Source organism: Rattus norvegicus, chromosome 15, assembly GCF_021556685.1.
Source record: "Rattus norvegicus strain SHRSP/BbbUtx chromosome 15, alternate assembly SHRSP_T2T, whole genome shotgun sequence".
In the NCBI taxonomy this organism is placed as follows: Eukaryota; Metazoa; Chordata; class Mammalia; order Rodentia; family Muridae; genus Rattus; species Rattus norvegicus.
This window is the reverse complement of record NC_141548.1, coordinates 27,566,721-27,579,439: the sequence shown is the minus strand read 5'-3', so window position 1 is coordinate 27,579,439 and position 12,719 is coordinate 27,566,721. Positions and strand designations below refer to the sequence as shown.

At 38.1% G+C, this 12,719-nt stretch overlaps 1 protein-coding gene across 2 annotated transcripts; it reads right to left on the bottom strand.

The window, feature by feature from the left end:
* Positions 1-250: 250 nt before the first annotated feature.
* On the bottom strand, positions 251-11,311 carry Or11g1 (olfactory receptor family 11 subfamily G member 1). Of its 2 annotated transcripts, XM_087586361.1 has the most exons (2): positions 11,164-11,311; positions 251-1,197 (listed from the first exon to the last, which is right to left on the bottom strand). In XM_087586361.1, the coding sequence occupies exon 2, from the start codon at positions 1,184-1,186 to the stop codon at positions 251-253; it is 936 nt and encodes a 311-aa protein (XP_087442487.1). In that variant the 5' UTR covers positions 1,187-1,197; positions 11,164-11,311. The 2 variants fall into 2 exon arrangements, with proteins under 2 accessions (XP_087442487.1, NP_001001003.1); NM_001001003.1 differs by lacking the exon at positions 11,164-11,311 and having other exon boundaries at positions 251-1,186.
* Positions 11,312-12,719: the final 1,408 nt, after the last annotated feature.

Sequence of the window (12,719 nt, the reverse complement as noted above, 5' to 3'; positions counted from 1 at the left end):
ATATTCTAGGAAATAAAAAAAAATAACAACGTTCCAAGTGAAATCAGTTAGCTTCTTTTCATTTTTCTTCCTGTTTGTTTTATTTTGGAGACAAGCTCACATTTCAGACCTTAGACTGGCCTCAAACTGACAGCCTTCCTGTGTTAGCCTCTGGAGTTCTGGGATTACAGATCCATACCATCAAGACTGGTTAGTTTTCCTTTAATATATAGGCAAAATGAGATTCTTTTTAAAAACAAGAATGCAAGTTTTATATTTTCAGTAATTTCTTCATTGCATGTTTCATATCTCTGTTCCTCAGACTGTATATCACAGGATTAAGGAGTGGTGTAACCACAGAGTAAAACAGAGTCACAAGCTTCTGCACTCCAGCTGCGTGTTCAGATGTTGGGCTCACATACATGACCATCACTGATCCATAGAAAAGAGAAACCACAGTCAAGTGTGACCCACAAGTGGAGAAGGCCTTTCTTCGTCCAGCTGCTGAAGGGACCCTCAGCACAGCTCTCATTACTAGAGCATAAGACCCCATGATAAAGAAAAATGGAACAAATAAAAGCAGGGAACTTAAAGTAGAACTAGTCAGTTCAAGTAAAGAATTTCTCACACAAGTGAGGGCCAACAGGGGGCCTGGGTCACACAGGAAGTGGTCTATAATTCTGGACCCACAGAAGGACATCTGGGAGATGATGATGATGGGAACAGGGAACCAGAGGAAACCAAGCACCCAGCAACTGATCACAAGGATGTTGCAGAGGCGTCCAGTCATGAGGGCAGGATAATGTAGAGGCCTGCAGATGGCAAGGTAACGATCAAATGCCATGACTGCCAGGAAAAAGCACTCTGTAGAACCCAAGGAGAAGAAGAAATAGAACTGCAGGAAGCATCCAGAGAAAGAGATGACTTTGGTGTCAGACAGGAAGTTGGCCAACATGTTGGGGACTGTGGAGGTTACATACCAGATCTCCAGGAAGGAGAAGTTGGCCAGCAGGAGGTACATGGGGGTGTGGAGTCTCTGATCACAGCACACAGCACAGATGATGGAAGCGTTGCCCAAGAGGGTAAGGAGGTAGACAATGAAGAAAAGCACAAAGAGGAGGATTTGCCCTTCCCTGGGGCAGGGGAAGCCCAGGAGGATGAAGCCAGTGATGGTGCTGGAGTTGCTAGGACTGCTGAGGGCTTTCATCTGCCTGTGACCTGTGAAAGTATCAGAAATTATCAAATGTCAGTTCAAAGAGAAATTTAACCATGAAATATTTTAAGTCATTTTCGAAGAATGCAAACATTTATACATCAAATGTCACTATTTTGTTTAATCTTAAATTTGTATGCTGGGCATGGTTTTGATTTGTAGAACACCCAATATAAGATGACACCAACACAAAGGCACAGAAATTTTCTTTTTGTGCAGTGTGGTGAGTGACGCTGTGTTTAATATGTAAGTATAAAGTTTAATAAACAATCAAACACCATACTTAGTATCTATATTGTCCCAACCTGTTGTCACATCACTCATTTTTTTATTTATGACAGTTGCTTCCTCTTTCCTTATAACTTCATGTCACTTTAACCTACAATCTTTCTTTGTTTTTCCCCTTTTTGTATTTGCCACAAATGAAATTGTCCTGTTGGTCTTTTGGGTGATATATCTTTTGTTCCATAGCAACATTATGATATTTTATGGCTCTATGTATGTCTTACAGAAATAAAGCACTTTTTCATTCTTTTATCATTCTATTGTGGATGAATATTTTGGTTTATCTCCAGGATCAATGATTCCTTTATCATTCATTTATACAGTATCATCATCTAACTGATATTTTATCACTCCCATTGGCATATTTATAGTCTGTCAATGTCTTCACCTTTTAGGGCAAGGGGCTTTACCTCATGCTGAGCAATGATAGAAGTTGTATTTTAACAACTTTCCTTTCTGTCTTTCTCAGATTGGATGGTGCTCTCTTACTTTCTTCAGAGTGGACTGCCATATTTAACATGCTTTTCTTTCAACAAAAATATCATTAAAAGATCATGAGAATTGCCAATGAACTGTTCTAGGAGACCATTTTAGTATAGATTAAAACTGACAGCCACTCTGCAAAGTTCTCTATAGGAGATGAGCCTGTGATCAGTATTATGATTTGAACTAAAGGTTTCTTTTTCTTAAATTTTCTTAATACAATTTTTCTTTTATTAAAAATAGATTCTTTTCTCATAGTATATGCCCTGATTATAGTTTTTTCTCCCTCTGCTTCTCCCAGCTGCTTCCTACTTCCCTTCCCTTCCAGATCTACTCTCTTCTTGTCTCTCATTAGAAAAGAATAGGCTCCTAGTAGGTAACATGACAAGATTGAAATATGAAAGTTGAGACCAAAACTATCAGATCAAAGTTAAACATGGCAACCCGACAGGAGCAAAAGAGTCCCAAGAGCAGGCAAAGAGTCAGAGTCCTATTCACTGTCAAAGTTAGGAGTCCCACAAAAATATTAACATAGCAACTATAGTGTGTATACAGAGGACCTGGTGCAGACCCATTAGGTCCTGTGCTAGCTGCTTCTGTCTCTTTGGTCTCTTATGTGTCTTGACTATTGTAATTACTTTAGCAGATGTTTCTTAATTCCACTTTTTGCTTAACCATGTCTCTCCTCAAAAGAAAATAGTGTAAGTGTATATTTATAGATTTCTAATGAAATTTTTCATGGGTTTATCCATTTCCTTGAAAGTTGTTTTTAAGTCATTGGGAATCATCCACATTTTGCTTATAGAAAATTTCCAACAAGCATACAGAAAATGAATCTATGAGAGAGAGAGAGAGAGAGGGAGGGAGAGAAGGAAAGAGAGAGAGAGAGACAGAGAGAGAGAGACAGACAGAGAGAGAGAGAGAGAGAGAGAGAGAGAGAGAGAGAGAGAGAGAGAGAATGTAGCTCACAGGTGACTGAGTGAAGCAGTGGGACAGAGAGTTTAGGAGAAATATTATTTTCTGATATATTGATTCATGTTTTCTGATAATGCAACACATCAGTTTTGGTAGGAAGACATTTAGATCAATTAAATAATTTAGATTCATAATTTTATTTTACTTCTGTTAAAGCATTTTTCGTGAGCATCAAGAGTAGACGTAGCTGAGGCATGGAATCAACAATTTTATTTTCTGAAGTAGATATTTGACTGTTATGTTATAAATAGAATCATCAAAGTTCTGGTTCCCAATCCAGTTATGTGAAAGGTGGATTCTGTAATTGCTAGTACAATATTAAATTAAGTTCCCTTGGAAAGAAACTTGAAAAAGGTCCGTCTCCCTCTTTTTCTCTTCCTTTTTTTCCTCCTCCTTCTTCTTTCTGTCCCAAACAGTGCTAAGGAATATCTCAAAGTACAATGACTATGGAGAGTTATATTTCCACAAAATTGCTTTGTTTTTCTTAATTAAATTACCCCAACTATCTATATTTACTAATGCTACAGTTAGATATTCAACCTGTTTTTCCCCTTCTTTTTCTTATTGATTATTTTATTTATTTACATTTCAAATGTTGTTCCCCCCTTTCCAGTCTCCCCTCTGCAATCCCTCCAACCCATCCCTCCTCCTCTTTTCCTCTATGAGGGAGCTCTTGTCACCCACCCACCCACTCCTGCGTTACCAGTCTAGCATCCTCTTATATTCGGTCTTTAAAAAACTTTGTAAATAGGACAGGCCTATATTTGTGAAAAATACTGTCTTTTCTGTTTGCTATTTCATATCAATCAATCTTAAGTTTTCTTTTTAATTATGCAAGGAGTCCAAAAACAATCTATATGAAAAATTCAAAACGGTAAGTCATCAGATGAAAGGCAAACTATCAGAAGAGAAGCAATTCAATACAATTTTTAAAAAAATGGGATGAGTAGACCCTTTAATACTTTGAAATTCATAAATTATGCATGTGAGATTCTCTCGGTTTGAGTCTTTGTTTGAAGGAAGGACTATCTCTGGGTCTTCTCCCACATGCATTCCTGCTGGCCCTGCCTTATCCAGATAGCTGTATGCTACTTTACTTAGTCCAAGCTTTTCTTCCCATCTATAGGACTAGAGAAACACTGGTTTTCCTGTGCTCCAAACCTGCTGTGTGCATTCGCTCAGTACCTTATCTGCAGGGGATCCTCAGCGCTCTGTCTGCAGTGAGGTTTTAGGTTTTAGGCTGTTAATTATTGTGTTTACGAATGATTGATCTTACGTGCTCTCATTTGTTAAAGATCTGATTAATAGTGTTTCTTGTCACTATTTTTTTTCTCCAAAACTCTCATTAAAAAGTAGCAAATCTTCTGGCCAAATAATAATCCTTTAATTTGTTTAAAAATAAAAAATGATTATTTTAACGATAAAAAAGGTTCTCTATGATCTTTATCTAAATTTTAGATATTTTTCTGACTTCAGTGACAGTAGGCTCATGAAGCTAAGAAAATTTCCCAATATTTTATTAGTTTATGTCCTAATTTATGGCTTTAATTAATCTAGTGCTTCTGTTGTCTTAAGAACAGACTCTGTTCCTTATATCATAAAGGTACATTTCCTAAGTATCTTTTCCACTCAGATTTTAAGGTACTATAACTAGAGACTGAGATAATGCTTCAACTAGAAAGATTTACTTCATTTGGAGATAAATTTTAAAAGTTATAAAAATTCTAATGTACATTGAGCTATACTTTTCTTATGCATGATGAAAAATAATAATAAAACTGTATCTATTTCCGAAGAAATCTTCTAACCATAATCTGCCTCTTATTCTCCTGATGCTAAAGAATGGAGACCAGATTCAAGGGGAAACTTGCTCTAACGTATGAAGAGAACTTCCTGATTCTACATTTCATAAAGTTAAAGCAAAGTTCTTTTTAAGCTTAAAAGTTTAACATCAATTCAGAGACAAATCATTCAATGCTTTGAAAGCCAAATGATTGGATATTTAGTCAAGTTTTTTTTTGCAGCATATTTTAAAATGCTGTAGTTTGACGAATTGCTATGCTAACAATTTAAAGATATTTCAGTATTTTTGAATAGTTTAATTGTCAAAAACTCATTTTCATACTTATTTTAATATTACACGTCTTTATGTTGACTCTCATAGTAAATCTATCCATGCCCCACTCGCCCCCCTGGTGCCATGTCCTAAACTTATATTCTTACTTTCCACTCAAATTTCTTCAGAAGCATCATTACTTATGTGCTTGCCTTTCTATATTTCATTTTTTTTCAAAATAGCTCAAGTATGTTAGACACTTGAGTAAAACCATTCTTTTACAGAATAAGACTGTTAGTTTTCATAGAGCTTCCTTACAAGTGGGATGTGAAAATAATTTTGGGTTAGCCAACTCTTACTTTGTGCAGAGTAACATACTCAGCAAGACTGCACTGTTACTCACCTTGCATTGCTTAGCTTTTCTGTGTGGAAGATGTTTACTCAGGACAGTTCTGAGCTGGAGTAATCAAATGTGTGCTTCACTAATAAAACAGCAGCAGCAGCAGCAGCTGCAGCAGCAGCAGCAACAACAACAACAACAGCAGACTTAGGGTTGAGGAAAATTAGCTTGGTGGAGGAAGGGTACTTGCTTAGCTTATGCAAGGCACTGGTCTGCATCCTTAGAAATGCATAGATACACACACAGTCTCATATAGAGACACACACAGAGATATACTCACAGATGTTCCCTTACTCTTTCCACAAGTTTAGCAGACTAAGCTCTCATCAACTGTAGATCCTGTGAGCATAGATATGACATCATGCTTAAGAACCCAGGGTATTTGGAATATTAGTAATCTCTTTGGGGGATTTGCTTCCTTGTTAATTAGTCAACCATTGGAAACTTGTAAAGTCTGTATGAATGAGGTAGGCTGTAGCACAATGTAAAGGAAAGGCATTGTCTCAGTATTTTAATTTTGCTTCACAGTCTTATTGCCAAAGTTTACTGTTTCCACAGACAATCCAGAGTCCTGTCACAGAATAAGTTTGTTATCGTGCTCATCTGTGCAGGTACAGCCAGGATATACCATGTCTGTAATGCTGGTAGCTATTTGTAAAGATGTTTCAAAAGGATAACTGCCCATATTGAAACAGATAGTCCAAAGTTGTGTTTAGTAGCAAAAAACCTGAATTTAGAGCTAAGGATTTTCTTTACTATTCACAAGAAACTAATACTGTTGCTGCCTTTAACTATTAACGTAAGCATAATTATGCCAATTTAAAGGGCTAGGGAATATCTTGACCAGGCTCCTGACTAGAAGGAGTATAAGGAACATTGGTTTTATGTTAGAAATTCAGAAAGCTGTGGAGGCTATTAGATTCTATAGGTATATTATTATTTTATTTTTCTAGGCCTATATTATCTTATTACCTGTATTAGAAAAGGGAATCCAAGATAAAGTATCTTAGAAGTTTGCCTTTTTATTCTTACTTTCTCATAGTAACACAGTTTTTTTTTCTTTTTCTCTTTTTTAGTTGTTTGATAAAAACCAGAGAGGAGGAAGATGTGATGGCAATGATAAGGAGGACACTTAAGCTTCTCCATCCGAAGATGTAGAAGTATAAGCAGAATCTGTCTGGAAATTAGTTGATCATTTTCCCAGGTCCTTGAGGATCCATTTACTGATTCTGGAAGAGCAGTGTCAGGGGACAGCTCTGTGCTTGTTACTCACTTTCCTTGGGGTTGTGCCCCCCCCTTGTGTGTTTGTGTGTGTGTGTGTGTGTGTGTGTGTGTGTGTGTGTGTGTCTGTGTCTGTGTAAGGTGATATATTTTGTGTGTTTCAAGCATCTCACAGAAATTTAATTAAAGATTAATAATCTGGTTGATTGATTAATTATTTGACAGCACTGTTTCTAACTCCTGTAAGTGTACTTACCATACAGCCAATTAAAAAAAAACTTCCCTGTCTGAAAGGAAGGGATTGCAGTCATCTACCACACACAGATAGGCCTCTGATGTGTCTGTTCTTGTCTGACACTTGGCTAAGCTGTGTCTCTTTTGAAAGAATGTAGCATTTGCACTAATTATTTGAGAATTTGATAACTCAATCTCAATATATTTGATCATATTCACCCCTATACCACTCTTTACACTAATTCCTCCCAGATCTATCTCTATGTACCTATCTTTTCATTTCACTAGTATTGTTACCTGCATGCATATATATTAATATATAAATACAACCTGCTGAGTTTAGTGTTGCACCTAAGTATATGCTTTTAGAGTGATCACATAGTTTTGGACAACTACTTGGGGATCGGGGGGGCCTGATTCATTTAGGGATGATGCCTTGTATATATTTTACTCATGCACATTGATATGTAAAGTGCCATTTACATTCTGCAGGTCCTATTTGGGTTGACCACTTTGCTAAGATTTTATGGGTGTAGCTTTGCTGTCTAATATAGAAGATACAACCTAACAACAGATATACTAGTCTTCTAGCTTTTACAATCTTTCTTTTCCCTCTTCTGAGATGTCACCTGAGCCTTGGGTTATACCTTAAGGGATTTAAAATAAAGTAACAAAAACAAATAGCCTTTCTGCATACCAACAACACACATGATGAAGAAGAGAACCTGTCATACGCTCATTCACAAACATCTAAAAAAAAAACCCCCACAACATCTAGGAATAAAACTATACACGGGGGTGAAAGACCTTACAATGAAGACTTCAATTCTCTGAAGAGAGAGATTGGGACATACATATTTTTGTCATTTATAACAATATAAATTGAATAGCAGATAATTATTTTAAATGAAATGAACCAGGCACAAAGAAACATCAATAGGATCCTATGTGGAATCTTAAAAAGGCAAATTCACAGAGATTCAAAGCAAAATAGTGGTTACCCAAGACTAGGAAGAGACCTTGAGAGGCAGAGATGGTAACAATTGATCACTGGGTATTAAGTTACAGTAAGATAGGAGCAGAAAAAATTCCTGTTGTATTTAACAATAGTCAATACAAATTTTGATACTATGCTGTACAATTTTAAAAGTTGTAAGTAAAAATTTTGAATTTTATCCCTCTAAAAGAAATCAGAAATGACGTCAGACTGGACCTGATGAAAGTGTTACCAGATAAACAGATGTATCATCACATGCTGTTGCCAGATGTTGTTCTATTACGATATATAATTTTTATGTATTGGCTTCAATAAATTTAATTATAAAAAGTTTTAAATACTTTTTGGTATTTAAATGAGTGGCTAGTTCATAGAAACAAAACTGCATGAGGTAACTCTTGAGAACAAGCTTTATTAGTAGATGTACAGGTTCATGACTACATCCAACCAGGAATCCTAAAAATGAGACAGTGTAGAAGAGTTATAGAATCATACTGGAAGAAGCATCATGAAGTCATTAAGGTAGAGAGAAGCTTCAATTCTGAAGAAGAAGGGGAGTTTCTATCTTTTCTAGGTTTTGAAGGATCGAGCCTGGCTTAGCTTACATGGCAGGAGTCAAAAGACATGAAGGGATTGATAACTGGTTAGTCTTGGAAAGCAGATGGGAAGCTGGCCTTGCTTTCCTGTTTTACCTGTGAGTGCTAACGGTTGTTAGCTTTTGTTGAGATTTTGTCTTTCAGGGAGACTGCAGGGTATGAGGCTTGCTTGCACCAAGAAAAACCAGGTAAAACCTTGCCCCAAGCCCTTTTCCCCCATATCCCCTTAAAGCACACTCAACAACTTTAAACTGCACCCCACCCCCTGGACTCCATTTTCCAGCCTGAAACTCTGCCTGCTTTTGGGGAGGCCTGCTGACACCAGAGACTACAGACCATGCTGATTCTAGGGATCCAGAGGTAAGCAATCAAAACCCCAGAGATGACACCAGCCAGAAAAACCCAGAGGACACCCCTTACTAGATGTGAATGCCTACTAGTTACCAGAAACTCAGACCACTCAGGCCAAAAAAACAGAAGAAACAGAAATCAAGGGGGAAAAATCTGAAAAACCCCATCCGCAAAAGATTATCTCAGAAATCAGCATCCAAACCTATATAACTACAAATCCTAGATGGCTAAAGGATAGTGTAATGATATAACCAACAACAGACAGGGCGACAGGGCACCGCTGGAGTCAAGCTATCCTACTATAGCAAGTCCTAGATATCCTAACACAGCTGAAGCATGAGAAGATGACCTGAAATTCAGCCTTATGAAGAAGATTGAGGTCTTTAAAGAGGAAATGAATAAATCCCTTAAAGAAAAACAGGAAAACACAGATAAACAGGTGAAGGAAATGAATAAATCTGTTTAAGACCTGCAAATGAAAATAGAAATAATAAAGAAAACACAAACAGGGAATCCTGGGGATGGAAAAAACTAGGTAAGAGAACAGGAACTACAGATATAAGCATCACCAACAGAATACAAAGGATGGGAGGAAGACTCTCAGGTGTAGAAGATGTGATAGAAGAAAATGTTAATCTAAAAAGTTCCTGACACAAACATCCAGACAATTTATAATTTAGGACACTCTGAAAAGACCAAACCTAAGAATATTAGGAAGATAAGAATGGAAAGATTCATGGAGGCAGGAGGTAGAGGGATGGGATAGGAGGTTTCCAGAGGGGAAACTGGGAAGGGGGATAATATCTGAAATGTAGATAAAGAAAATATCCAATAACAAATTTCAAAAAAGAATGAGAAGATTTTCAGATCAACAGTTCAGAAAATATTTTCAACAAAATTATGGAAGAAAATTTCCCTGTAGAGATTCCTACAAACATACAAGAAGCTTACAGAATACCAAAGAGATTGGGTCAGAAAAGAAAACCCTCCTGCCACATTATAATCAAAACCAAAAAGGTAAAAAACAAAGAAGTAAAGTTAAAAGTTGACAGAGAAAAGGGCCAAATAACATATAGATTCAGGTGTGGTGTAGTCTCTTAGAGACCACAGAAATCAGCCCAGACTACTATACACAGCAAAACTTTCAATCAGCATAGATGGAGAAAACAAAATATTCCATGACAAAACCAAATTTAAATAACATCTTTCCATTAACACACTATTCTACAGAGGATACTAGAAAAAACCTCCCAATACAAGGAGGTTAGCTACACCAGAGAATAGACAGGAAATAAATACACACCAGCAAAAGCAAAAGAAAGGAAATATACTCATGCCCGTGCACGAGCATGCGCACACACACACACACACACACACACACACACACACACACACACACACCGTGACCATCAAAATAAAAGGAACTAAAAATCATTGCTCATTAATATTTCTTAAAAATCAATATGCTCACTTCCCCAATAAAATGAAATGGGCTAACAATCAATTTGAAAACAGGAACTGCTATTCAGCTGGATATGAGAAACACACCACAGCATTAAAGGGAGACATTACCTCAGAGAAAAGGACAAAAAATAATTTTTCAAAAAAATACACTCAAGAAGCAAGCTGCAGTAACCCTTATAATACCTAATATAGACTTTCAACCAAAATTAATCAAAAGAGATGGAGAAGGACACTCCATTCTCATAAAAGAAAAAATCTATGAAGATGACATCTTAATTCTGAATATTTATGCCCCAAATGCAAGGGCACCCACATTTCTAAAGAAACATTAATAAAGCTTAAATCAAATATCAAACCTCACACATTAATAGTGGGTGACTTCAACACTCCACTCTCACCAATGGACAGGTCATCCAGACAGAAACTAAACAGAGAAATAATGAAACTATCAGAGGTTATGCGTCAAATAGACTTAATAGATATCTAGAAAAAATTCCACCAAACACAAAAGAATATATCCTCTCAGTACCTCATGGAACCTTCTCCAAAATTGACCATATACTTGGTCACAAAGCAAATCTCAACAGATATGAAAAAAATAAAAAAAACTGCTTGTATCTTATCAAACCACCATTTATTGAAGCTGTATTTCAACAACAGAAACAACAGAATTACTACAAAACTCATGGCAATTAAACAGGTCTACTCAATGTTCACTGGTCCCTTTCCCGTTTTCTGGGCCAACATCCCCCTAACCCCTCCCCCTCCCCTTCTATATGCATGTTCCCTTCCCCATCCTCCCCCCATTACCACCCTCCCCCCAACAATCACGTTCACTGGGGGTTCAGTCTTAGCAGGACCAAGGGCTTCCCCTTCCACTGGTGCTTTTACTAGGCTATTCATTGCTACCTATGAGGTTGGAGTCCAGGGTCAGTGTCGCGCGCCCAATGTCCCGCCAGCAAGAACGACGCGCGGCAACAGGATTCTTCTGCGAGCAAGCCTTTACTGTGTTACAGCTCTTCTTAGTGTTACAGCTCTCTTAGTGTTACAGCTCTCTTGAACAGGGACTCCGAGCAGCAAAATCGCTTGGCTTATATAGACAACAGTATGCTAATTATCTCTCAGGGATTGGTGGGGCTTGGATCACCCCACTACTTGTCCTCCAGGGATTGGCGGAGAATGAATCACCTCATTAGCATATTAACAGTCAACTAATACCTGGTGCATAAACCGCACATGTGCAGTACCGCTGTTCACCACTAGAGGGAGCCCTAGCAAGGGGACAAGCCTGCACATGCGCAGTAAGTCGTTTATATCCAGACAAGGCTGGATGTCGGCGCCATCTTTGTTTCGCCGCGCCGCTCTCTACATCTCCCCCTTTTTTGTTTAATAAAATGACTGGTCTAGATCTGGGTGTCACGTCAATCTTGTCATTGCTCCTGTCTTAGGTCGTTCTCATCCAAACTCGGCCTTACCCGTCATAGAGTTACCCTATCGCCACCGGGCCCCGTGTCTTAGGTTGGTCCGAGTTCGAGGAAAGTTGCCCGTCCCTGGATACAATGACTCCACATGACTGTGACAAAAATGATCTAGGGCGAACTCTTGATCTTTCAAAGAGGCCAGCCATGTTGGGAGAAGCACCCTTTTTAATGGTGGTCATAGCCTGGTAAACAACCACTTTGTGTCTGGCATGTTCTCTTTTTAAACAGCCAATAAGCCAGAGACCTACTCCGCATCCCAGGAGGACAATAGCTCCCCGGGACAAACATGCCCGCCCACTCCTTGAAAAGGGAGAAAGCATTGGTAATCCATGAGGTAAAGTCTTCAACTGTGATGGGGTCCAGCCTAGTGCTGTTGAGGACAGCAATCTGCATCAGCAATTGTCTTGATAGTTGCTCTGCTTTCATGGACCAGTTTCCTTTCAGATAATTCGAGATTTCTTTGCTCTGTTGAAAATTCTGAGAAAAGTTAGCTCACAAAGGAATAATGCATAAACCTCTAAGGGAGGAAACACAAGACAGCTGTGTCATATGATACAGTGCTTCAATTTGTTCTTGAACTAAATCTATCCTTTGATTGGCTAATAGAAGGCCAGATGCCAAATGGGTATTAAATTCTTCTTGTATCTCTAGCACCACTGCAGTTCTTTCTACAATCTGATTGACAGTCTCAGCCGTCTGTATTTGATTGGTCATAGCGATTTCAGCTGTGGTAGCTGCGGCAGCAGATAGCACAATGGCTGAAATTATGGCTGCCGTAATTCCAAAATCTCTTTTGGCTCTCAGCAAATTAAGAATAGGAAAGCTATCTGGGTTTGCCTCCACTGGGATTGGCACAAAGGAGGGAATCTTAACCATCACTGCGGTGTCATTAGTGCCATCCCAGCATTCAGCTAAATAGCAGACTACATCAGAGCTATTACAACTTAAAGCACCACTGCTTACATTAGTGCTTATCAGAAAAAA